The sequence below is a fragment of the Barbatula barbatula genome (genome assembly GCF_947034865.1).
Source record: "Barbatula barbatula genome assembly, chromosome: 13".
NCBI classification, from domain to species: Eukaryota; Metazoa; Chordata; class Actinopteri; order Cypriniformes; family Nemacheilidae; genus Barbatula; species Barbatula barbatula.
In genome coordinates, this window is record NC_136776.1 from 669,178 (window position 1) to 692,734 (window position 23,557).

General features: G+C 44.1%; 1 protein-coding gene across 2 annotated transcripts in view; it reads left to right on the top strand.

The window, feature by feature from the left end:
* The window catches only part of LOC306903234 (uncharacterized protein), a 56,977-nt gene extending 37,143 nt beyond the window's left edge, over positions 1-19,834 (top strand). Inside the window, exons 1-3 of one of the 2 annotated variants that reach the window (XM_079472247.1) lie at positions 17,468-18,207; positions 19,024-19,335; positions 19,422-19,834. In XM_079472247.1, coding sequence (XP_079328373.1) covers positions 19,072-19,335; positions 19,422-19,559 — 402 coding nt within the window. In that variant the 5' untranslated portion in view covers positions 17,468-18,207; positions 19,024-19,071 and the 3' untranslated portion in view covers positions 19,560-19,834. Of the gene's footprint in view, positions 1-17,467; positions 18,208-19,023; positions 19,336-19,421 lie in introns of those variants that run through there. The other variant, XM_079472246.1, reaches the window with a different exon arrangement.
* The last annotated feature ends 3,723 nt before the right edge of the window (positions 19,835-23,557 follow it).

Here is a 23,557-nt window from a genome sequence, read left to right on the forward strand (position 1 = left end):
AAGCTGACTGCTAAACATCACAATGAGGAAGAGGAAAAGGAAAGAAAGAACTGTTACACAAATTCAAAAGAATGAATGAGACCATCACATTTTTCACAGGTACAAGACACTGATACATTCTTCTCTGTTAATCTTTTTAAGGGCCGATTAAAATGTTTTGTTGTTGGCTCTTGTTAAATACACGCTTAGAAATGAAATGTTGTATTTAATTAATAAAGTTATGTCAACCGGTCCCACAAAACTTAGTTGCTTAAATGGAAAAGGTAATATACAATTAATTGTAACATAATGTTTTAAGTAAATCGCTCATAACTGTGTTAATTAAATGGTACATGACACACTTATTTTGAATAAATGTATAAATGCTTTATAGTCAGAAAAAAGTGAATCTGAACATTGACAACGTCAATAACATCTAACAGGTGTTGCCTGCCGAAATAAAAAATTAGAGGCAAATCCTTATTGTTTTTTCGCTTAATAAACTGCTTTAACTATAATTTTTTCTCAATTTGACCACTCGGACTAACAAACTAGACTGCCTATGTCCACTATATGCCAGATTTTCAAAAACCTTAAGTTTACCTGGCAGCAGTCCAAAATCCAAAGAACTGAGCCTCTTCAAGCAAGTCGATGACCAACTACAGTCTTGTCTGCTTTAGGTGATCATACCACATGTACTGGCAATTATTACAAACAGTCATTGATCACAGCTTTATTTTGTCTAGCAGCAGTCCAAAAATAAAGTAATAGTTAACAAAAGTCCAACGCCAGATACAGTCTTGTCTGGTGCAGGTGATTTTACTCATGCAGTTTGTTTTTGAGGACCTGCACTTTAGTGGAGAGCTTGTTCCCATCCAATTCCATTAACACTTTCTGAAGAAATTCGAAAGTGTATCGCAACTCCTTGGGATAACTCAAGTTTAAACAGTAGATCAAGCCAAACAGGACTGCACATCCATTTGCAATCTCTCTCAGATCTCGCAGCACTGTGCAGCCTTCAATGACGATGCCAACATCCTCAGGTGGATCTGTAGCATCTGCTCCATCACGTCGAACAATGTAGACACCCAAAGCAAGTCTCTCCATTTCCGTCATTGCATTGATGAACATTTAAGCAATGTTCTGCGCGTTCAAAAATTGGAGAAAGGCCAGTTCAGAAAACGTTGAAATTTATTGATCAGAAGTCTCCAACAAACAGCTGTTTCGGTGGATTCTCAGACGTAAAGTCTTAACAAAGAATCGACCACGAGGAACAGTTTCACAGATATTTATACAGTATTTTTCGTCGAATCTCTTCTCCATGGTGGGGTCCAATCAGATCGTCTCCCCTTTGTCTGCTCTCCAGCCAATCAGCTCACTGCCTTGTTTTTCAAATCCTCATCTGTAACAGATTATATAGGAGGCCCCCCAATCCACCACATTCCATGGGGCAATCTAATCTTTACACACACACATAGCAATTTCCTGTGGAAAAGCCCGACAGTATTCAGCGCTAAATTCTTGGTTAACTCAACTAACACACTGGTTATATTTTCAACATATTATGCATAGTTAGTTAACAATAATAAAATCCTAAACATATTAAATGTAAAGGCACGTTTAATACCACAATAAGATCCTTCAGTGTACACATTTCTTCCCCAAAAGTAAGATGTGGTTCATGTTACACACACACATAAGCAAATCATGCAACCCCCCGACCACATTCCAACATCTGGCAACTATATACCTCTCTGGTCACAATCATGTCCTGTACTAAAATACATCTGATTTAAACAAAATCAATCATCCATTTTATATCGATCTATATATTGATCTTAATTCCCACAATTCCCTCTCTTGACCATTAAAAATGGTCACAAATCATCACACTCACCGTTATCCTCCTCATCTAGGAAGTGGTCGCCAGACAATAGAGGCATAGTATATTTGGGAGGGGTTATGTCTGTCTTTTCTATTGACGCTAAAATCAGCCGGTTACACAGTGATCTGATACAGGGAATACAACAGCATCCACATGAGACGAAAATACCTACAAATACAGCTATTGATAACACAATCGACATGAATACTGATTTCCATTTGCCTAGTGCCTTGTCTAGCCAATCTCCAATAGGATTATTCACTCCTGAATGTTCCTTCATTTCGATAGACAAAGTTTTCAAACCTTCCAATGCCCTAGTGACTGATCCGTCTGGTGCTGTATTATTAGGAATGTAAGTACAGCAAAGATCACCAAACATAACACATACTCCTCCCTTTTCTGCCAACAACATGTCCAGAGCCATACGGTTCTGTATAGCCATCAGTGAAGTTGGTGCTAGCTGTTCTGCTAAACCATCTACTGCATCCCTTGTCATATTTGCTAACCTCATCACATTATAATGCACATAATTAATCCTGTCTACGTTCTTGTTTGGGGTGACTGGAAAAAGAGCAGCTATTATTGGTATATTCTCAAAACCTGCTGCCACTTGGTTCGCTAGTTTATATTCATCCGGTACACCTCGTGGAATCCCTATCGCATCGATATACGTCGGACTATTTAATGATAAATCTACACTTGAACCTATTGCTCTCTTTGTAATGATGTGTCTTCTACGTCTTCTAGTCAATGTTGCTGAATTCACGGTTTCCGTTCTGACTGCTCTGTCACCTATCAGAGTTATTGGGGCTCCCAGTCTTACCAAAGCACACACTCCCTTTGCCTGCTCCGGTATCCTAGTAAACAATCTTCGATCTCCACAATAATAATACAAACCTGCTCTAGCCCACGTACCTATCTCAGTCCCATTATCTACTATTATCTGATCACACCACTCCTTATTTATCTCCCCCAGGTTGCTGGTTGGTGATAGACGTTTAATATCAAAACAGGTATAATTTGCTTTCTTTGGTGTAAATGGACCTGCCCGTGAAAGGTTGGTTATTGGTGGGAATATTGCTGCCAATGTGGTACAATTTTTTGGACTGGCCATCCGTGTCAATGCCAACATACACTCATAGCCCCACGTATCGTTTTGGTACAACGGGGCTGGTTCAATATATAAATGGGGTCTTGCATTAGCACATCCTACACAATCATCTAACCTCTGTTCTCTGGCTGTGGTGATTATCCATTCCAGCCACAAATTATTTTCCCCATATCCTGTGGCTCTCTCTATCATATCTTCTGGTTTTAACATGGTGTAATCTATTTCTACCACTCCATTCTTTTGTCCTACCGATAATGGCTCAGCTACTGTCCCATTTCTTTCCTCCTCAGGTGAACTGTCCACAACAAATTTTATTACTGCTTTTTTATCTGTTCCTGGGCTGTGCACCCCCATTATAAGGAAAAACTCCCCTGTATAATTGGCTGATCCCGTTCTGGTGGATATTGAAAGGGTGAGTGGATTTTGGCTTGCACTGTAATCTCTTTACATTTTAAAATCAAATTTTGCCGAGGTACGGGTCCAAAGACTGGGTTCTTTCGGGGTCCAACCACCGGTATATGCTATTACCTTATTCCACGATGGACACCATTCACCCCTATAGGTTTGCCTAGACTGGTACGCCTTACAAACACTGTCCATATTCCCGTCCGTACATACATATACCTCGTACCCCCTCCATGAGCTATTTTTTCCCCCACAATTTATGACAGCGCATAGGTCGAACTAAATGATGTGGTCTTACCCCAAACATAGTTAATTACAAGTTGTTCACACAGTAACCTCGTATCGGCTATGGCTCTTTTGTAACTCGGTTTCGATATGGTGTTGTTGCTTTCCTGACCCTCAGTTATGCTAAAAATTATTCCTACTATAACCCCTGAAATTATTAATAGGATCCCTGACAGCTTACAGTTTTCCCACAGCTTCATCTCGTTACCCTCTCTTGGACTTTAAATGGTTAAACACACTCTTGGAAAACATTTAAATGGTTAAACACACAGTAGACTTAATGGAAATATAAAATTAAGTAAAAATATATGGTTAAAATCCCACAAAATAGAAATGTAAGGAATAAATGGTTATACGTCAATGAATATGACAATATAAAATCACAATAGCAATATAAAATATGAAAAATATGGAAAATACTGTCTATGAAATAAAAATATGAAAATATGGAAAATGTGAATATTAAAATTGACGAATCACAATAACAACAATATATATAGATTAGAAAGAATTAGAAAGAAAATTAAGATATAGAGATTACGATAAAAATTAATATGAAAATGTTGATAACCCTTGATTATAATGATGGTGGTTATCACTATCTGTACTCCTGTGAACACCTATCTCAATATACTCTTGACTCTTTGAAAATCAAACCACAGTCCACTAGATTGTTTATGCCACTGTTGATGCCTGTGTCCCACTTTCTGCTCCAGAGATATCCTCCCCCTCTTGGACCTGAGCCCTCAGGTCCACAGCAGTTTCCGACAGTGACCTGTTTGGTGGATCACAGTTAACACAAGAAGACAAGTGATACCAGGTGTCGCCCTTGCCAGATAGACGGACACAATGCGATGTCCTCGCCGTCACTTTCAGAGGCTCCGTCCAGCGTGGCTCATTCCACTTCCTTCGAAACTTCTTCAGGCGCACCCACTGTGAACAGGACTCGACAGGTTCTCCAGCAATGTCAGAGGGAGTCTGCTGAGAGAAATGTTGAATCATAGCAGTCAGTTTGTCAAAATATACACAATGTGAAAGTGGTACACAGGTGTCCGGCTTCAGCGGCGTTGACGGTCCTGGAAAAGATCTACCTTTAAGCAATTCAAAAGGTGTAAAGCCAGTGATTCTATTAACAGAGGAACGTACAGACAGTAGAGCCAACGGAAGAGCTGATAGCCATGATAATTTGGTCTGTGCACAGATTTTAGCCAATTTAAGTTTCAGTGTTAGGTTCATCCGTTCGACCTTACCTTGCGATTCAGGATGATAGACGGCTCCAAACGCATGCGTTAGACCCAGCGATTTCTCTACGATTTTTAAATGCTCATTTTTGAAGTGCGAGCCGTTATCTGACCGGATATGCCGGGGGAAACCGTAATGCGGAATGTACAGATTAATGAGACACTTAATGACTGCAGTGCTGTCTTCTTTCCCACAAGGAAAAGCCTCAGGCCAACCTGTGAATTGGTCAACTATCACCAACAAATACCGTTTCCCTTGCACCCTCTCTACCATGTCTGTAAAGTCAATCACGATTTCCTCTCCTGGGCCTCGCAATGGCAAAAATGTGCCCTTTAACTGTTTTAAAGTTGGTTTGATGTTATGTTTTTGACAAATGTCGCATGAAAGTACAAAGTTAGACACCATAGCCGTCAAAAAAGGATGCCACCAATATTGCAATGTTTTCATCATCTGTTTTGAACTCACGTGCGACATAGTGTGTGCTTGGTTCATGATAGAGCGTGACAGGCTCATGGGCAATGCTGGTCTGCCATCTGGTGCCTGCCACAGACCATCTGGTGCACATAGGGCCCCATACTCTGTCCACGTTGACAGTTCTTCTGGTGTGCATTTGCCATGTTCGGCCACAAGTGTTTCTCTGCTGAAAGATGGTAACAGTTTCACATTAGACAGTCAGTCTGTACCATCATGGTCACCTGATAGCCTGCAGCTGTTTTGGCAGCCAAGTCAGCAGCCTCATTTCCCCGTGCTACAGCACTGTCTGTTTTACAGTGGCCCTGACATTTTATGACAGCAACAGCTGCTGGAATTTTCAATGCGTCCAACAGTGCACGTGCTTCTGCATCATGTGCTATAGGCTTACCAGACGTAGTGACGAACCCACTCATTTGCCAAACTGCGAGTTCGACATGGACAGCACCCACGACATAAGCTGAGTCACTATAAATGTTGACTTTGCCAGACCCTGCAAGTTTTAGTGCTTGTGTGACCGCAATTAGTTCTGCTCTCTGTGCCGACTGTTTGCCTTCTATTTTCTCTGCTTCCCTAGTAGTGTAACCTAACTCTGTTTGCTGCACAACAGAGTAAGCTGAGACCAAAGAGCCATCCTGAGCTCTAAAACAGCACCCGTCCGTGAAAAGTGTAATCACGTCCGAGGCTTCAGGGATAGGGGTTGCAGTTAAGTCCTGGCGAACACGAGATGCCAGGTCAGTGATTGGTGCACAGTCATGTGGTTCCCCTTTGGTGAACAAATCTGCCATGTTAATGCCATCGTGTTTGTATGTTATGTTCGGCGCCGTTAGACATTTGGACAGTTTACTCTGCCTCAATGGTGAAAACGTAAATGATTCAGAGTTGACAAACGACATGACAGAGTGCGTGGTCAGGACCGTTAACTGATGACCCATCACAATGTGTGATGTCTTTTCAATAATCTTTGCCAATCCTGCAGTGAACCTGGCACAAGCCGGCTGGCGTTGTTCAATGGCGTCCATTAGGACACTGACATACATGAGCACACGTCTAGCACTAGACTGCTTCTGGAAAAGTACTCCATGTGCGCTATTCCCTGTTTCAGAAACGTCTAGGAAAAATGCCTTGCTGTAATCAGGGCTATGTAGATATGCTGCATGTGACAGCTCCCCTTTCAATTTAATGAACACAGTTTCTGCTTCAGGGGTCCATGTTAACTTCGCCTGCACATTTCTCATGCCTTGTTCCTTGACCATGTCTCGTAATGGCTTGGTGACCGCTACATACATAGGGATATAATTTCTGCTGAAACCTGTCAATCCCAGAAAGGAAAGCATGTCCTTCACATTGTGTGGCTTTGGGTGTGACAAAATGCCATCACGTTGGCGATTAGACAACGTTGTGCCTTGGCCTGTGATTAAACGGCCCATGAAAGTAACAGATGGCCTGCTGACCTGCAGTTTTTCTTTACTAACCTTGAACCCAGACGCATGCAGCTGTCTCAGAATGGCGCCCGTTGCTTTTAAGCAATCTTCAATGGTTACGGCTGCCAGCAAAAGATCATCAACATACATTATTAGAACGCAATCTACAGGCAACCCACAATTTATCAGCTGATTTTTTAGGACCTGATTGAATATCCCTGGCGATAAAATAAAGCCCTGTGGAAGTCTGTTATAAGAATATTGACATTTTCGGTAAGTGAAAGTCAGGCATGATTTACATTCTTCTGAGATTGGTATACAGAAAAAAGCGTTGGCCAAATCAATGCATGTGAACCATTGGTGAGCTGGGGTCAAATTTGAGATGGCAGTATATGGGTTTGGTACGGCCATTGTTGGTGTTGCCACCAGGCTGTTTACTCGACGCAGATCATGGACTAATCTATATTTGTTTGTGCCTGGTTTCTTGACAGGAAAGATCGGGGTGTTCCATGGCGATCGCCATGGAATAATGACACCTTTCTCCACTAAACCTTGAACAGTGGGTGCAATGCCTTCCTCTGCCTCTTTTTTGTTAGGATATTGTGGGACCCAAACTGGTTCTGTCGATTTTAACTGAAATGTGACTGGCTCAATGTTACAGAGGCCAACGTCCGTTGGACCTTGTGACCAGAGGTCGTCCGGCTGGCTGTTAATTAACTGCTCAGCTCCGGGACCGTCTGTGAGTTCGCGACCATGGCTTCTTGTAATTTCGAGATGAGTCAATTGGCCCCTATCGGCCGTTTTTTGTGGTACCCAATATGAATCTGTCATACGCGAATGCAAAACCCCAACAATGCCAGAGGGCTCCCAATCAGTCACCAAGCGCAACCTCTTTGTCATAGCTCCTAACTCTCGAGCTTCATGGCCTGGATGCAGTGCCATAGAAATGTGAGGTTCAGCTGTGTCTGCCATTTCATACCATATCTGTTGTTCTGATGTCAGTGTAACTGGAACTACTACACCCTCTTGTCCTACATATAGACCCTCCCCTGTGAGTGTCCACATTTGGCCCTCAATGTCATGGAACATTTCCTGGTATGTGACAGTGTCATTCCGATCATAGAATAGTGTACAATGCAGGGGGTCGATGGGAGGCAAATAGACAGCTAAGTCTTTGATCCAGGGCCACTGACTCTTATACAGTGCTCTGGCTCCTGATTGTGAATTATCTAGTTCCACCCAATATATGTCTGCCATCTCTTGCAAGGGTCCTCCCAGCAAAACCTGCTGGTGGCCCTCTCTACTGTGTGCCTGTGAACAGTTGACTTTAGTGCCGTCCGGGAACGTGACTGTGACACCCTCTGGTGAGCATAAAATGTTTGCACCCAATTTAATCAACAGGTCTCTGCCCAATAAGGGAACAGGTGCTTTTGTGGAGTACAGAAATGAGTGTGACAGGGACTGATTTGCCACTTTCGTGGTAAGAGGAACAGTAAGATGCCAGTGTTCTAACCCTCCAGAGAATCCCATAACTCCAATAGTCTTATCACTTAGATCTTTGTCAGTGATTGTGCCCCTCGTTACTGTGGAGTATGTTGCTCCGGTATCTACCAAAGCTGTTAGTGGCCTGTTGTTGACCACTAAAATCATGTAAGGCTCAGCCAAACCTCGCATGATTGTTCTCTGTTGGCCCCTTCAATAATCCGCACCTACCCCCTGGCCCCAAGTCGGGTTCAAGGGCGCCTGAATAGAGTGGAGAGGTGGGCATTGTTGCTCCGGGTGTTTTGGAGTTTGTGGTCCTCTGCCACGACCACTGGGCCCACCTCTATGAGGATCCCATCCCCCCGCAGGTGGTCCCATATGCTGGCTGTTCCCTGCCATGGGACAGTCTCTCCACCAATGACCAGTCCCCCCACACTGATAACATACCCCCCTGTAGCGCACCTCTTCCCCATTTGGTTTTCCCCTAGCCCATCCGCTATTGCCCCGTGGCCTATACCCTCCCCGCGGTTTCATTAATTGAAAATTAGGGACATGTCCTCCCTGAGCATAGCCAAAAGTTTCAGGTGTGACTATGGGAAAAGGTGGAGTCTGTACCCCGGGCTGCCCGTCAAAGCCGCTGCCCACAGGACGTTGTGGCATTTGTTTTGTTTTTTTACTGTCTGCCTTAGCCATTTCTAATTGTAGTTTTAACAATTGTTGCTTTGTCTTTTCTAATTCCTCCTGTTCTTTATCCTGCTTATCGACTGACCGGTCAATATGGAACACTAGATGTCTTTCCCATATTTCGTTGCTGGCAACTGGAGTGTCAGGATTACATTCCATTGCCTGCTTGACACCATTGGGGGCCCCTGTCATTACGGCAGTTCTAAATATATTACGCGTAATTGGATTATTTAGACTATTTTCTTCTACCATCTGCTCCCATTCAGCTGCGCATCTAAAATAGTAACTCGCTCCAGTCTCACCAGGCTTAATGCGGAACTTAATGTTTTGGTATACGGTTGGGGGTGTTGGAAATGTTTCTCTGAGGGCCCTGGCGATCGCTGTACTGACAGTGGTATACCGTGCGTCATTGGGTTCGTCTTCAAGGTTTGCATCCTTCTCAAACTCTGCCATCTGCGAAACAGTAAAAACTTGGCCTAAAAGGCATCTTATGTCTCCTACCGCCATGGTGGTGCCGTGGCACAATGCCATCAACTTTTTAAGCCATCTGCCTCCACCAGATGTAATGGGGGGCAATTTTGCCAGCACAGCTGTCATGTCACTATGGCTCCAGGGCTGGTACTTTGGTACCCCTCGGTTGCCCTGTAACAGAGGCATGTTAGTTGCCCCTCCTGACATTAGTTGGGCGTTTGGTACATTAACATTCCTTTCATCATACTCACTACCTGGGCGACACATACTGTCCCATTGTCTCTCTTGAGGGGGAGTGAATTGACAGGCTGGAGTGGATTGACAGGCTCTGGTACGACTCATAGTACCCTGTGACACTGGGGTAGACATCATACCTACATACCTGCAGTGGCCCTCCATCCTCACTGTTGTTACATGCTCCCTGTCCCTTCATGTCTTTGTCTTTCTCCTCATTGTGCACTACTCGTGCACTTTGGCTTGTTATACTATTCTTTCTTTGTATGGTTTCCTGTTTATTTACCATTAATTCTAATTGTGCTGTCAACACGTTTATTTGATCCTTTAAAACATCTAGATCTGGCATGTCTACCTCCACCCTAGAATCTTTCACATTCACTTGCACTTGCTGGGATGCTGGTATGTAGGGCGGTGGCAACAGCTTATTCAAATCAGGATATAAGGGGGCGGTCTCAGTATGACGCGAGATACTGGCTTCTGCACTTCCTGACTCTCTCACCATTTCTTTCTCTGACTCCTCCGATTGCACATGTCCTGTGCCCCCCCTAGGGGAACTCAAAGCAATGCGTGTCCACTGGCGTAATTCTTCTCTCAATCTCTCTTCCTCCTTTTTATGCTTATTTTTCTCTAACCACTTCACATCTTTTCCTCCTTCTACATGTTTGTTTAAACTTGCATGCGCTTTTTCCTCCATTTCCCTGATTTTTGGAGTGATCTTAATCAACACTTTCTCAGATTCCTTCCACACATTTTCCATACAAATTTGACGCCATTTATCTCCCCAAATTTTCCTTTCCTTCTTGCGATTTTTCGGCTCTGATTGGGCCATTAGCATATCAACAATTTTTTCCCATTGTATAATTACAGGGGAATTCCCTTAAATCACACACTTCCTCTCAAATTCAGACATTTTACACAACTATATTACAGTATACAATACACAATTAATACACACAGTTTACTATACTTTTTAAAAGTAATATTCAGTACACAATATACTATTAATATACACAGTTTAATCGGCTTTTAGCGTACTATAGTGTTGGTCACCCACACGCTTTTTAACGCATTTCACTTTTATCATGCAGCAAGGCTTTAATACTTGCCGGTGTTTTAAAAGCACTCTTTATCATGCCGCAAGGCTTCAATACTTGCAGGTGTTTTAAAGGGATTTAACAATTTATTCACTTTTATCATGCAGCAAGGCTTTGATACTTGCCGGTGTTTTAAAAGCACCCTTTATCATGCCGCAAGGCTTCAATACTTGCAGGTGTTTTAAAGGGATTTAACAACAACATAAAAATAAAAATATCCTTTTATTCTGATCAACAAATATCACCAATTTCTTATTTGTAATCAATGGTACGGTCGGATATACTTCAAACTCAACACATAAATTTGGAATATCCAATCTGCAGAAGTTCGTTTAAACAGGTCTCTGCTCACCTTTGGTTTTTCTGTCGACAGTGTGTTGAATTAAAAGTTGTCTCGTCCCGATTTTCGGTCAATCCCCGAGTATGGTTGTCTTTAGATGCCTTTTTCTCCAATCGCGTCCGGGGTCACCATCTGATGAACATTTAAGCAATGTTCTGCGCGTTAAAAAATTGGAGAGAGGCAAGTTCAGAAAACGTTGAAATTTATTGATCAAAAGTCTCAAACAAACAGCTGTTTCGGTGGATTCTCAGACGTAAAGTCTTAACAAAGAACCGACCCCCAGAAACAGCTTTACAGCTATTTATATGTATGGTTCGACGAGTCTCTTCTCCATGGTGGGGTCCAATCAGATCGTCTCCCCTTTGTCTGCTCTCCAGACAATCAGCTCACTGCCTTGTTTTTCAAACCACCATCCATCTGTAACAAATTATATAGGAGGCCCCAACATGCTCTGTGCGTAACCTGATCTTAACACACATACATAGTATTTCCTGTGGAAGAATATACTCAATATCAGCCCTTGGTTCTTGGTTAACACAACTCACACATTTGGTTATATTTTCAACATATTATGCACAATTAGTAATCTTTAATGAATCCTAAAGCATATTAATGTAAAGGCACGTTTAATACCACAATAAGATAAAATCCTTCAGTGTGCACAAATACCACAATAAGACACTTCTTGTTCCCCCACACACTTAAGCAGAACATGCAACCCCCCACTTACTGACCACATTCCAATCTCTGGCAATCTCAGCCAGGCATCCAGGTCGGTGCAGCCGGGCATTTCCGCCCGGCAGAACCAGGCATTCCCGCCTGGTTGAGCCGGGCTTTCCTGCTTGGCGGAGCCGGGCATTCCAGCCCGGTGCATGCGGCCATTCCAGCCCGGTGTATGCGGCCATTCCAGCCCAGTGCATCCTGTTCGTGTCTGCCGGCTCTCCTGTTCGTGTCTGCCGGCTCTCCTGTTCGTGTCTGCCGGCTATCGTGTTCGTGTCTGCCGGCCATCCTGTTCATGTCTGCCGGCTAGTGTTTTCATGTCTGCCGGAGCTACCCAGTCCGTGTCTGCCCATGTTTGGACTTCCCTTTGGACTCTTGTGTGCCCCTTCCCTTGGACTCTTGTGCTTGCCTGTTTTGATTTATTGTATTGTCATGTTGTATTATGTTGCCATTGTCACAGTCTGTCTTGTCTTGTTTGTGCCTTGAGGAGCATCAGGTTGCTGCTCCTTTAGGAGAGGCTTATGTCATGATTCTGCTGCATCATGTCATGTTTCTCTTGGTTTAGTGGCAGGATCATGACAGAACCTCATGTTAAATGTGGAGAGAGACAATTGTTCTTATGGCCTTCCATACTCTCTCCGGTCTCGTCATTGTTCCCATCCTCTTGTTACCTCGTTATTGATTATTGCCTACACCTGTTTCCCTCTTGATTTGCTCCCTTATTTAATGCCCTTGTGTCTTCTGTCTTGTGCTGGTTCATTGTGGTTTGTGTGGTGAGTTCCTGTGTTGTGTTAGTTTAGTTATTTGTAGTTTTGTCAAGAGTTTATTCAAGTCTTGTTTATGTATAGTTAGTTTTAGTCCAGTTCTGTCTTGTCATAATATTACCATGTTTTGTTATGTTACCCCCACGTGGGTCTTTAATTTATTATTTATTAAATATATGTTAACCCCTTACCCGCTGTCTGCACCTGGGTCCTCTCTCTGTGTCTCACCACTCGAGAATCGTGACAAGAACGGAATATAAGACGCATCAATTCGCACAGGATGAGTGCAAATATTGAAAAAAATATTCTCTTTTTAGGCACAAACTGTTCCAAATACACAATGCAGTCACACGTTTAAAATAAAATGGATTTAAAAGAAACTTTTTTCTGCAACATCGAACCATCGATTATACTTATAATCTAATTTGAAAACAGTGTAGATATTTTAACAAGTGGATTTAGTTAAACGAATAGCAGTCTATTTTAAAACAGCAGTGTAGACTTGTGTGACTGGACTTGAACAGATTTGAAGCATCACACTTATTTCAAGACAGCGGTCTAGATCTGAGGGACTGGACTCTGTTTGACAGCTTCGAAGCATCCTGCATCAAGAGAAGTGTCTGAAATACCTCGAAAGTATTCTTTAGATGGCTGGGATAATGCAGATTCGGTGCATATGTCAAACAATGGAGGACACAGAAAGCCCTGGGAACACCTTCAAGGACTGTAAGAACTTTCACACCCTCGATAACAATTCCAGTGTCCTTTGGATTGTCACTTGAAGCTCCTGTCCTGGTCACAATTACTGCCATCAGAAGCTGTTCAATTCCTGTCTGTTCTTCATTGTCCTGCAACCATAAACAGCAGTGAGACCCAAAAATTCAGAAATACTGATCAAAGGAGAAAATCTGAAACTCTGTATCTTACAACACTGATCAAACAAATTCCCCAAGGAATTATATCATGCAGTGGATGACAACCTCTCTTGTCATATCAACAGAGGCTGAGCAATGTCCATTGTAACAAGTTCTTGTTTGTAGGCCGAGGTTGGCGAGACTGACACGGGAGTTTTATTCAAAGTCAAAGTTTTTCATGCAACAAAATAAACGGGTGGCGGTTTTCCCCGGCCACCGTAGCTTCTCTCAAGCAGATCTGTTGCGCTGCTCGGCTTCCTTTCCCTCCGAACTCCCGTATGCAGTTCAAGTCTCTCTTGCCTTCTGTCGGCTGGCCTCCACCTTTTATCCTGTCTCCCCGCCCTTACTGGAATTAGGTACATGTGTTGATTGTTTGCACGTGCTCAGTTTTCTCACCGCTCATCTTTTGATAAAATCTGATGGCCCAATGAGGCATCTATAGCCTGCAAATTAATTTAAACTTTCAGTGTCCAAAAAGGTACTAAAAACATATTTAAAATTGTTCATGTGAGAACAGTGGTTCAAACATAATATACTAAAGCGACGAGAATACTTTTTGTAAGCCAAAGTAAACAAAATAATGATCTGTCAACAATATCTAGTGATGGACGATTTCAAAACATTACTTCGAATCTTTTGTTTTCGAATCAATGTTTCAATACCTTTATGGATACTGATGAACATTTCTTCAATGTTCTGCGCGTTCACAATTGGAGAGAGGCCAGTCAAAGTAAAATCTTGAAGTTTATTGATCAGAAGATTCAAAATACAGCTGGGTGGGTTGCCTCAGACTCAGTCTTACAAGAGAACTGATATCTTACAAAGGACCGACCCAGAAGAACAATTTTACATGGTATTTATAATCTTTCATGCGGTGTCTCTGGTTACAGATGGGGGTCGGAGAAGCCTGGCACCCGTCCAATCCGCTTTCTCTTCTTTGTTCTGCCTCAGCCAACCAGCTCACACTCCTTTGCTTTCGGACCTTCTGTAACACATTATATGGAAACACCGCACGCCACATTCCATGGGGCTCCGTGTATAATCTGATCTTTACACACACACATACCATTTCCTGTGGAAAATACACTCAATATTATCCCCCTAACTCTTGGCTAACTCAACTCACACACTGGTTATATTTTCAACATATTATGCACAGTTAGTAATCAATAATGAAATCATAAAGCATATTAAATTTAAAGACATGTTTAAACCACAATAAAAATCCTTCACTGTCTAACATCCAAGAGTTGACGCAGTGACCCAAGCAGCATTTGTCATTTTCAAACAATAGGATACTCAGGGGCGTAGCAAGCCTTTCAAAAGTTAGGGGGATTTGTTTAAATGAGTGATACTAGAAAAGTATAAGAACACACAAAAAATTAGTCAAAACTCTGTGGTGAAAATACACAACAGTAGACTTGGTGAAGAATCACAAATACTTTAATAATCCCAGGGGGACACAAAATATATTAAGAACAAAGAAATAAAAATGTAATATGTACATATATATTGTATACATACCAACCAACATCCAACTGACCAATGAACATATGACAAACTACATCTACCTCATGTAAAAAAAAGTGCTCTTTCTGCCCTCCTACAGGAGACAAACTCTTCAGCAATCTTTTTTCTGTTTACCCTGTCCAGCAACATTGTTGAGGCGGGTTTGGGTCATGGTGCTGCGAAGTCATGTTTTCAGCCTCCGGAGGCTGCTGAAACTCCTTTCTGACTCTGCTGATGACACAGGCACAACTAGGAGGGGTCGGCTAACTGTTTCGACTTGGTCAAAGAGACCACGGACCTCTGGGGTCATCCCTTGAAGAACAGCAACAATTTCAGAACTAGACTGGAAGCTGTACTTCATTCTGAATAATGCAAGCTGAACTTTGAGGATGTCTTTTTTCTGAAACTTTTCTTAACACAGGCAACAGCTGAAAGCATACCATCTAGGGTCTGTGTTCTGCTCTGGAAGGACATATTCAAAACCTCCAACTCCCCTGTGATCTCCAAAGCACATACAAGAACAAGGACAACCTGCGCCTTACTAGCCGCATCAGACTCACTCACTCCCATCTCAGATGGTTTAGCACAGTGCGGATGGCACCGGTGCGGACACAGAGGTCTTAAAGTGTGACATGGAGCCTCACCCTCCTCAGAGCTTGAAATTCCCTTAAATATGTCCTTCAGTTTCCCTGACTGCCCAAACAACACTCCTAACTCATTGACCCAATCAAGAGAATTCTGGATAAATATTGAGGCAGTACAGGACCTGTGTGTAATTAAGCCCCATCATATGCTTGGCCACTCAACCCAGTGATGGGCAAGTTTAGATGCTGCAAAACATCCATGATGACTTTTGCTAAATTTTCTCCTGTTGTCAAAGAAACCTCATTAAGACCAATAAATTCTTCACGAGGGACTAAATCCTTGTCAACATATCTCAAACACACTGCCTCTTGCTCTTTTCCAGACACGTCTCGTGTCCCATCCATCATCACAGAGTACTGCAGGTGTGGAAGTGATCTGATGTTTTAAACTATTTTACATATGATCATGCTGCTGAATAAAGTCAGGATTTCACTTTGAACCATAGCTGAAGTGTATACATCCTTTCTACCACCTGGTTAGAGAGGGGTCGTCCTCTGAATTGTACTTCAGAACATATTCAAAATTTCACTGACCACATTCATGGCCCCTAAAAGGTAAGCCCTGCCTAGCCAACATCTGCACAGCACCAATGATTTTGAGAAGACATCCCCTTGCTTCCACTTGCTGTTTCACACTCACACTAGATAGCTGAACCTGTACTGATCAATCTTCATAGATGTGCGTTGTCATGGCTGTCTTATGACTATTAGATCTCTCATGCACAGTAAATCGTTTTACCAATTTTTATACCCAGATAAAATGAATGGCAAGAGGGGATGTCTCCAAGTTATAGGCTTTGATGCAGTAAAAGCACCAGGACTCCCATGGAGCCATGGGAATTTCTGGTACCACTGAGTTTGAAAACTGTTTAGCAATTTATTTTGGATCTGGTTGATTGGGCTTACTTAACTGATGGCGAGTAAAAGCCACTTCTGAGTTCACTGCTCCTCTCTCTACCATTTCATCTTCATCCTCTCTGACCTCTCCCTCACTCTGTTCTTATTGTCTGCACGCTTCTGGTCTTCCTGCTTCTGGTCTGTCTTCTCTGTGTCTGTCTGCTCCTCCCTCTTCATCTCTGCCTTCCTCACTCTTGGCCACATACTCATTTACATGAATTATGGAATTGTGAAATTGATATAAACACACCACTCACACGCGTGCACCTAGGATTGAAATAAGCACCACCCATGACACAAACATGGCCTCTCTTCCTTCATAGACCCCTTTCACAAACTGTAACATTCATTTCATTACTCACATGTGAACCTTCCTGTGCTCTCTCTGAAACTGATGCCTCTAGCAACTCTCTCTTCTAAAGTAGTAATAATGGGCAGTAATAAAGGAGTAGGGCCAAACAGTTACAGCTGTGGCACTAGGAAACCTCAGTGAATATTGAAAAGTAATATCATGAAATAAATGCAAACGATATCTAATGGGAATTGGCTACTGTTGTTTATTGTCAAAATTTTGCAAGGTTCAGCTTTCAACTTCACTGTGGTGAGGAAGGGCCGGTGGTGTGAGTAACAGTTGCAATCAGCTGTGCGCTCACCAGTCCCGCATATCTTACAGAGGAGATCGGGAGCTTAAAAGGACGACCGGCAGGATTGTTGACGAGAGAGGACCGGGCCCGGACATATGTTTGTGTTTATGTTCTGTAAGGCCGGCAGACGTCCGTCAGAGCGCTGCCGGCATTTTTCTTCTGTATTTATTGTTTATTTGATTTAAAGTTCTTAAAAGTTCGCCGGTTCCTGCCTCTTTCCTTCCCTTCTGTGGAACTTTGTTACACTGGTGCCAAAACCCGGGAGCAAGGAGGGGCATGCTGTCGAAGAGCCCTCGCTGCAGAGGGGCATCGCGGTGCGGAGGCGGTGGTGTTGGAGCAAGATGAATCGGCTGGGACGGAGAGCCCGCTGCCGTGCTCCTGGGCCGAAGGAGTGGAGAAGTCGCCGCCGTTCGCCAGAGGACGAAGCCTGCTGCCATCTGCCTTAAAGGGGAGGAGCAGGGAACCAATTTTGCTTACTTGCACCCTGAAAAGGGAAGAAAAAAACGCCCACAAAAAGATTTTACTCTGTTATAAATGGTATAAATAATATCAAAATCAATTGCACTGACAATAAACCCATAAATACACTGCTTAACAAGAGGCACATGGTATATTTATGCTTGGTATTGTTTGTCCGTGTCTCGGGAATACTTGTTAGTCGGCTGAAGGAAATAGCTGGATTGGGTTTAGTGTGGGATTTAAGATCAATATAGATCAATATAAAAATGGATGATTCATTTTGTTTTAATCAAATGTATTTTTCTATGTTACATGATTCAAGTTTAATAGATATGTTTTAATCATATAACCATTTGTGTGCTAACCAAATGATGTTTTGTTAAACTTGTGAACAAAATGAAAATGGAGTCAGTTCGAGGTGGCGGCACTGATTGGCTGCCGAAGGAAAGAAGAACCGCCCAGAATTTAAGGAAGAGGTCACAGATTGGCTAGGAGGGAACAAAGAACATATCATGAAGCAAAATTTCCATAACGAACACCTTCTAAGTGAGCATCAACATTTTAGAAATCAACCCTAAAATAACAGGAAGCCAATGCATAGATTTCAAGACCGGTGCCAAGTCGCAAACCCTAATCTTAACCCTAGCACGCACGCGCAGACTAAACAGCGCGGCGCATGCGCTCTTGATATGTTGTCTGGTGGCACTCGTGTAGATAGTGAGTGAAAAAATCGGCTTCGTACGACTTTTCTACTAAGAACCCACAAGCTCTTTATTTCCATTGCTCTTTTTGAGCAATTTCATATTGCACGTGGGCTGTCCCCCGCGTGGCTCTGCGGTGTTCTTTCGGCCCAAACTCAACATATGCATACCGTCACTGTCCCGACATGTGGCAGAAAATGTCCGGTGCACTTGAACATGCGTTAAAGGTCAAGAGGTCAGAGAAAGGATTCTGATATATTGGTCTGTTAATGCCAAATTAATGGGTTTCAATGGAAAGATCTTTGAAGTTTTGCATGTTGCACTTTGATCACATGCGCTTGAGCTTCGGGGGGACCTAGTCGCACCGACGAATTAATGGGTTTCAATGGAAAGATCTTAGAGGTGTTGCATGTTGCACTTTGATCACATGCACCTGTGCTTCGGGGGGACCTAGTCGCACCGAACCCTGGGGCATTCTGGGGGTTAACTGCGACAAGCCCACTTGCAATTTATTCCCATTCATTTTTATTGTGGTCTAATCAATGGAAGCCCATTCATTTCAATTGCCATTCTTTCCGATTGCACGTGGGCAGTCCACAAACGACGAGGAAATTGCGCGTAGTGGTTATTGTGTCTAAATCCTATTTTCTTCTCTCTACAGGCAAGAAACAGTGGGAGTGTTGAGGAGAGGTCCAAGGTGTCGCGCTTCATGTGCCACGATACGAGGACGGCAGACAAATTTTATGCCTGCAACCTCACGAGCAAGGAGGCATGGGAACACCGGCAGCTCTTTGAGAAGGTGCTGGAGGGGGCCGATGTGCCAGAGGAGCAAGATCCGGAGTGCAAGGTCGCCAAGAGGCCTTGCAAAAGGAAGCGCAACGACGAAGATGCATCTTCCCTCACATCGAAAAGCACCAGCGTGGACGAGCCTGAATATCAGGAGTCGGGCGTGTCCGCTCTGGAGTTGGATGAGGTAGGTTTGTCTCCTGTCACAGTCATGTCTCTGGCAAATTTTGCCTCCTGCCCATTGCTAACCTCTGTTTCTCTTTTTTCACGTAGAGCTCGTCTGAAGGGGAGCCATCCTCAACCCAACCCTTCAGGAAGGTGGCCATTGTTTTGACGCCACTGAAAGTGAGGTGGTCCCCAGCAGAGTCTCCGGTCCATAGACAACCTGACGATCGCCCCTCCAGCTACTGATCGCGTGCCTGAGCTGCCACCCTGCGCCATTGTTCTTGGTCCCTCGCCTGCCCCTGTTGCCCCACCGTTCACCGTTCCTCAACTACACCACCCCTCCCACCTGCACTTGTTCCGTCCCTGTTCTTCACTGTTTTTGTTGCTGACCTTCCCAGAGACCCTTCACCTCACACACACCCTTTTTTCCCTTGTTGCTGTTTTTTGTTCATTCATGTTCTGTAAATAGTTTGATTGCCCTGTTTGTTCAAATAAATGATGCACTTTGAGTTTTAAATGTCCATTTGCCTCTGACCTACTTGATTCTCCTATGGTGCTGGCTGAAGTTGCTTAATTTAACGAGTAGGCCAAAATATTCACTTAAGGTTAACTTAAAGTAACTTGCAGTTAGTTCAACTTAAATGGGATTAACCACAGATGATGCTAAATAACTTAATGATAAAATAACTTAGAAATAAGAAATCTACTCTTACCTGCTACCCAGCCGGCATATGACCGACCTTCAACGTTGAAATACATTTACATTTACATTTATTCATTTGGCAGACGCTTTTATCCAAAGCGACTTACAAGTATTATTTTTTTTTTTTATACAGTGGCACATTACTGCAGAGCAATCAGGGGTAAGGTGCCTTGCTCAAGGGCCCTTCAGTCATGACCTGCTGGCACTGAGATTAGAACCGGCAACCTTCTGATCACAAACCCAATGCTCTAACCATTAGGCCACAGCTGACCCCTTCAATATGGTTGAAATAATGTCAGTTGTTATTTTAACGTTGAAACAACATTAAATGCAGAACGTTGAAAAACGTGAACAGAAACGCTCATAAATCAACGTTGAAATTAGATCAAGATCTAAACTTTATATCAACATCATGTCTTCCATGCATCTTCATTTGAAGTGAAAATGTGAATAGCCTACTGTAAATGTGAAGCAGTGACATGTTGTATGTTGGTCCATATGTTAATTATTAAATACACAATTTCACTTTATTATCAATCACACTGATTAATTTTAACAATGCTAGGCTTTTATTTAAACTTACAAGTCTTCTAATTCTAAAGCTGGCGTTTTGTGTGGCATTTGCGCACCCTCATGCCTAGGCATATTAATGTTAAAGAGATGTTAAATAAATGAAAATCGATTTTAGGAATTTCTCTAAATTGACATGAGGGCAAAGACTGAGCAAGTGATTGATATTTTATAATAATTATTTTTTTAATATAAGACGTACCATAAAAAATGCAGGCGGCAAAATGCTGAATTGCATGCAATGACACTGTCTAGCATTGATTCAGTGGAGGATCATTTATTTGCTGCTGGGGATGGCCTGAATGAAAATTGCGGCAGTCCGAGAGAAAATAGCGGCAGTCTGAGAGAAAACCGTGCAGAGAGTACGTCTCGGGTTACTTGGCTGTAACCCTGTTCCCTGAAAAAGCGGGAACGAGATGCTGCGTTTCAAACGCTATTGGAGAACGTCTTTGTTCGACCGGTTGTGAAGCACGTGTGTCAAACACGCCAAAAATTATTTTGGCTTTAAATAACCTCAGCAGGTAATTTGGTTAATTACACCAACACCTGCAGGTTATAAATACGCGTGGCGCGAACGCGTCTTCAGGTTCCAATTTTGTCTGAAAGGACGTCCGGCACGCCTACAGTGCGGCATTGAGGCGCAGCATCTCGTTCCCGCTTTTTCAGGGAACAGGGTTACAGCCAAGTAACCCGAGACGTTCCCTATCAAAAGCTACTCTCGATGCTGCGTTTCAAACGCTATGGGAACGAGAATACCAACGCCGCCGCACTGGAGGTGTCTGGACCCCCCAAGGTTGTGTGGTATGTGTGCACAAGCCAAGAGGAGGTATTAGACGTGATTCTGGGATGTAGACTCCAGGACATGTGAGCCTGGAGTAGAGTGGACATCCAGACTATAAAATCTGACAAATGTGTGCGGAGAGGACCAGCCCGCCGCATCACACACTTGCTGCAAGGGGACACCTCTTGCTAAGGCCATAGAAGATGAAACCCCCCTTGTTGAATGAGCTCTGATACCCAGAGGTGAAGTTTTACCGTGCGCCTCATAGGCCAGAGCAATAGCATCCCTTACCCAATGTGACATTGTTTGCCTGGTGGCAGCCGCCCCTTTGTTGCGGCTCCCATAACATATGAAAAGCTGCTCCGATTTACGCCACTGGCTAGTGCGGTGGATGTAATTCTGAAGAGCACGTACTGGACACAGTAGGTGTAATCGTTCCTGCTCCGACGTCGTGAACGGCGGAGGACAGAAGGCCTCAAGAACAACCGGATGCACGGTGGAGAACGGAACTTTAGGCAGATAACTCGGGTGAGGATGCAGAATAGCTTTGACCATCCTAGGGGCAAATATTAAGTAGGACGGTGAGGTCGAGAGCGCCTGCAAATCTCCAATTCTCTTAAGAGAGGTGATTGCCATTAGAAAAACCATCTTAAAGGTCAGAAGCCTGATAGGTGCTGACTCCATAGGTTCAAAAGGGGCGCTAACCAGACCCTCGAGCACTATTGCTAAGTCCCATGACAGAACAGTCCGTCTAGAAGGAGGCATTAGCCGCCTCGCTCCAGTAATAAATCGGGCGACTAATGGGTGTTTTCTCACAGAAACCCCACCAATCAGGGCATGGCAAGCCGAAATAGCGGCCACATAAACCCTGAGAGTACCGGGGCTTGTCCCTGAGGAAAGTTTCTCTTGCAGAAACTTCAGCACTGAAACAATCTGGCAGTGAATTGGGTCTGCATGGTGTACCATGCACCATCTTTCAAAAACGCTCCATCTAAGGGCGTAGCTCCTTCTAGTGGAGGGAGCCCTAGCACTTAAAATAGTCTCTATTACATCAGGCGGAAGCCCTGAACCTCTCAGCTGGTGCCCTTCAGGGGCCAGACATGGAGGTTCCACAGCTCGGGATGGGGATGAAACACCGTCCCCTGTGCCTGAGACAAAAGATCTCTCCTGACTGGGATCGCCCATGGTGTGTCGTCGAGGAGGGATATTAGGTCCGAAAACCAAATTCTGGTTGGCCAACGGGGAGCTATCAATAAGAGGCGATACCCCTGTTGACGGACCTTCGCTAGGACTCCCGGGAGCAGAGCTATCGGAGGATATGCGCAAAGTCGCAGTCTGGGAATTGAATTCTGTAGCCTTTGGCAATAGTTCTTTCTACCCATGGAGAGATACCTGGCAGTAGTTTTCACGCTGCCAGCTTCTCTGAAAGGGGTATCAGTGTTGACACTTCCTCTAATTGGGGGGATGCCAGACGTTCGGCGTCCTGAATCATGGCAGGAGACGACCGAACATTTAGCATTTTTGAGACCGCCAATCCCCGAAATGCCAGTGGCGGCGGGGATTGCAAAGCGGCCCTGTGAGGGTGCCGAAGAGGAGCCTCTAATTTCTCTTGGAATTTTGAGTACCCCTCCCTGGGGGGGCACACCCCCACAGTCCTGGGCACACTCATCTCAGGATCTCTTCTTTTTAGAGGAGATGGACTGCCTCAGGTCCGGCCTCCGCGAGGTGGCCTGAGGGGCACGGTGGGCCGCTCCCCTTCCTCTCTGAGGGGGGGCGCAATTCGCCACACTATGCCTGACGATCTCACGTCTCAGGTAGACCGGCCCCATCCGAGACTGTGTGCCTGGCCGGGACTGGGGAACTGGTCCGGAATGGGTGGCCGACACTCCGGACGCTTGAGCACGACGGGGGAGATACCTCACGAAAGCCTCCTCGTGGCTTCTCGACTCCCGGAACCTGGTGACTACGGTATTAACCGCATCACCAAACAGTCCAGAAGGCGAGATCGGGGCATCAAGGAGGAACGCACGGTCCCGGTCCCTGATGCCCGTGAGGTTCAACCACAGGTGTCTCTCCGTGGTTACCAACGCAGCCATAGAACGGCCGATGGCACGGGCCGTCTGCTTGGTCGTACGGAGAGACAAATCTGTGGCCCGGCATAGTTCTGAGAACGCCGTTTCATCTATCACC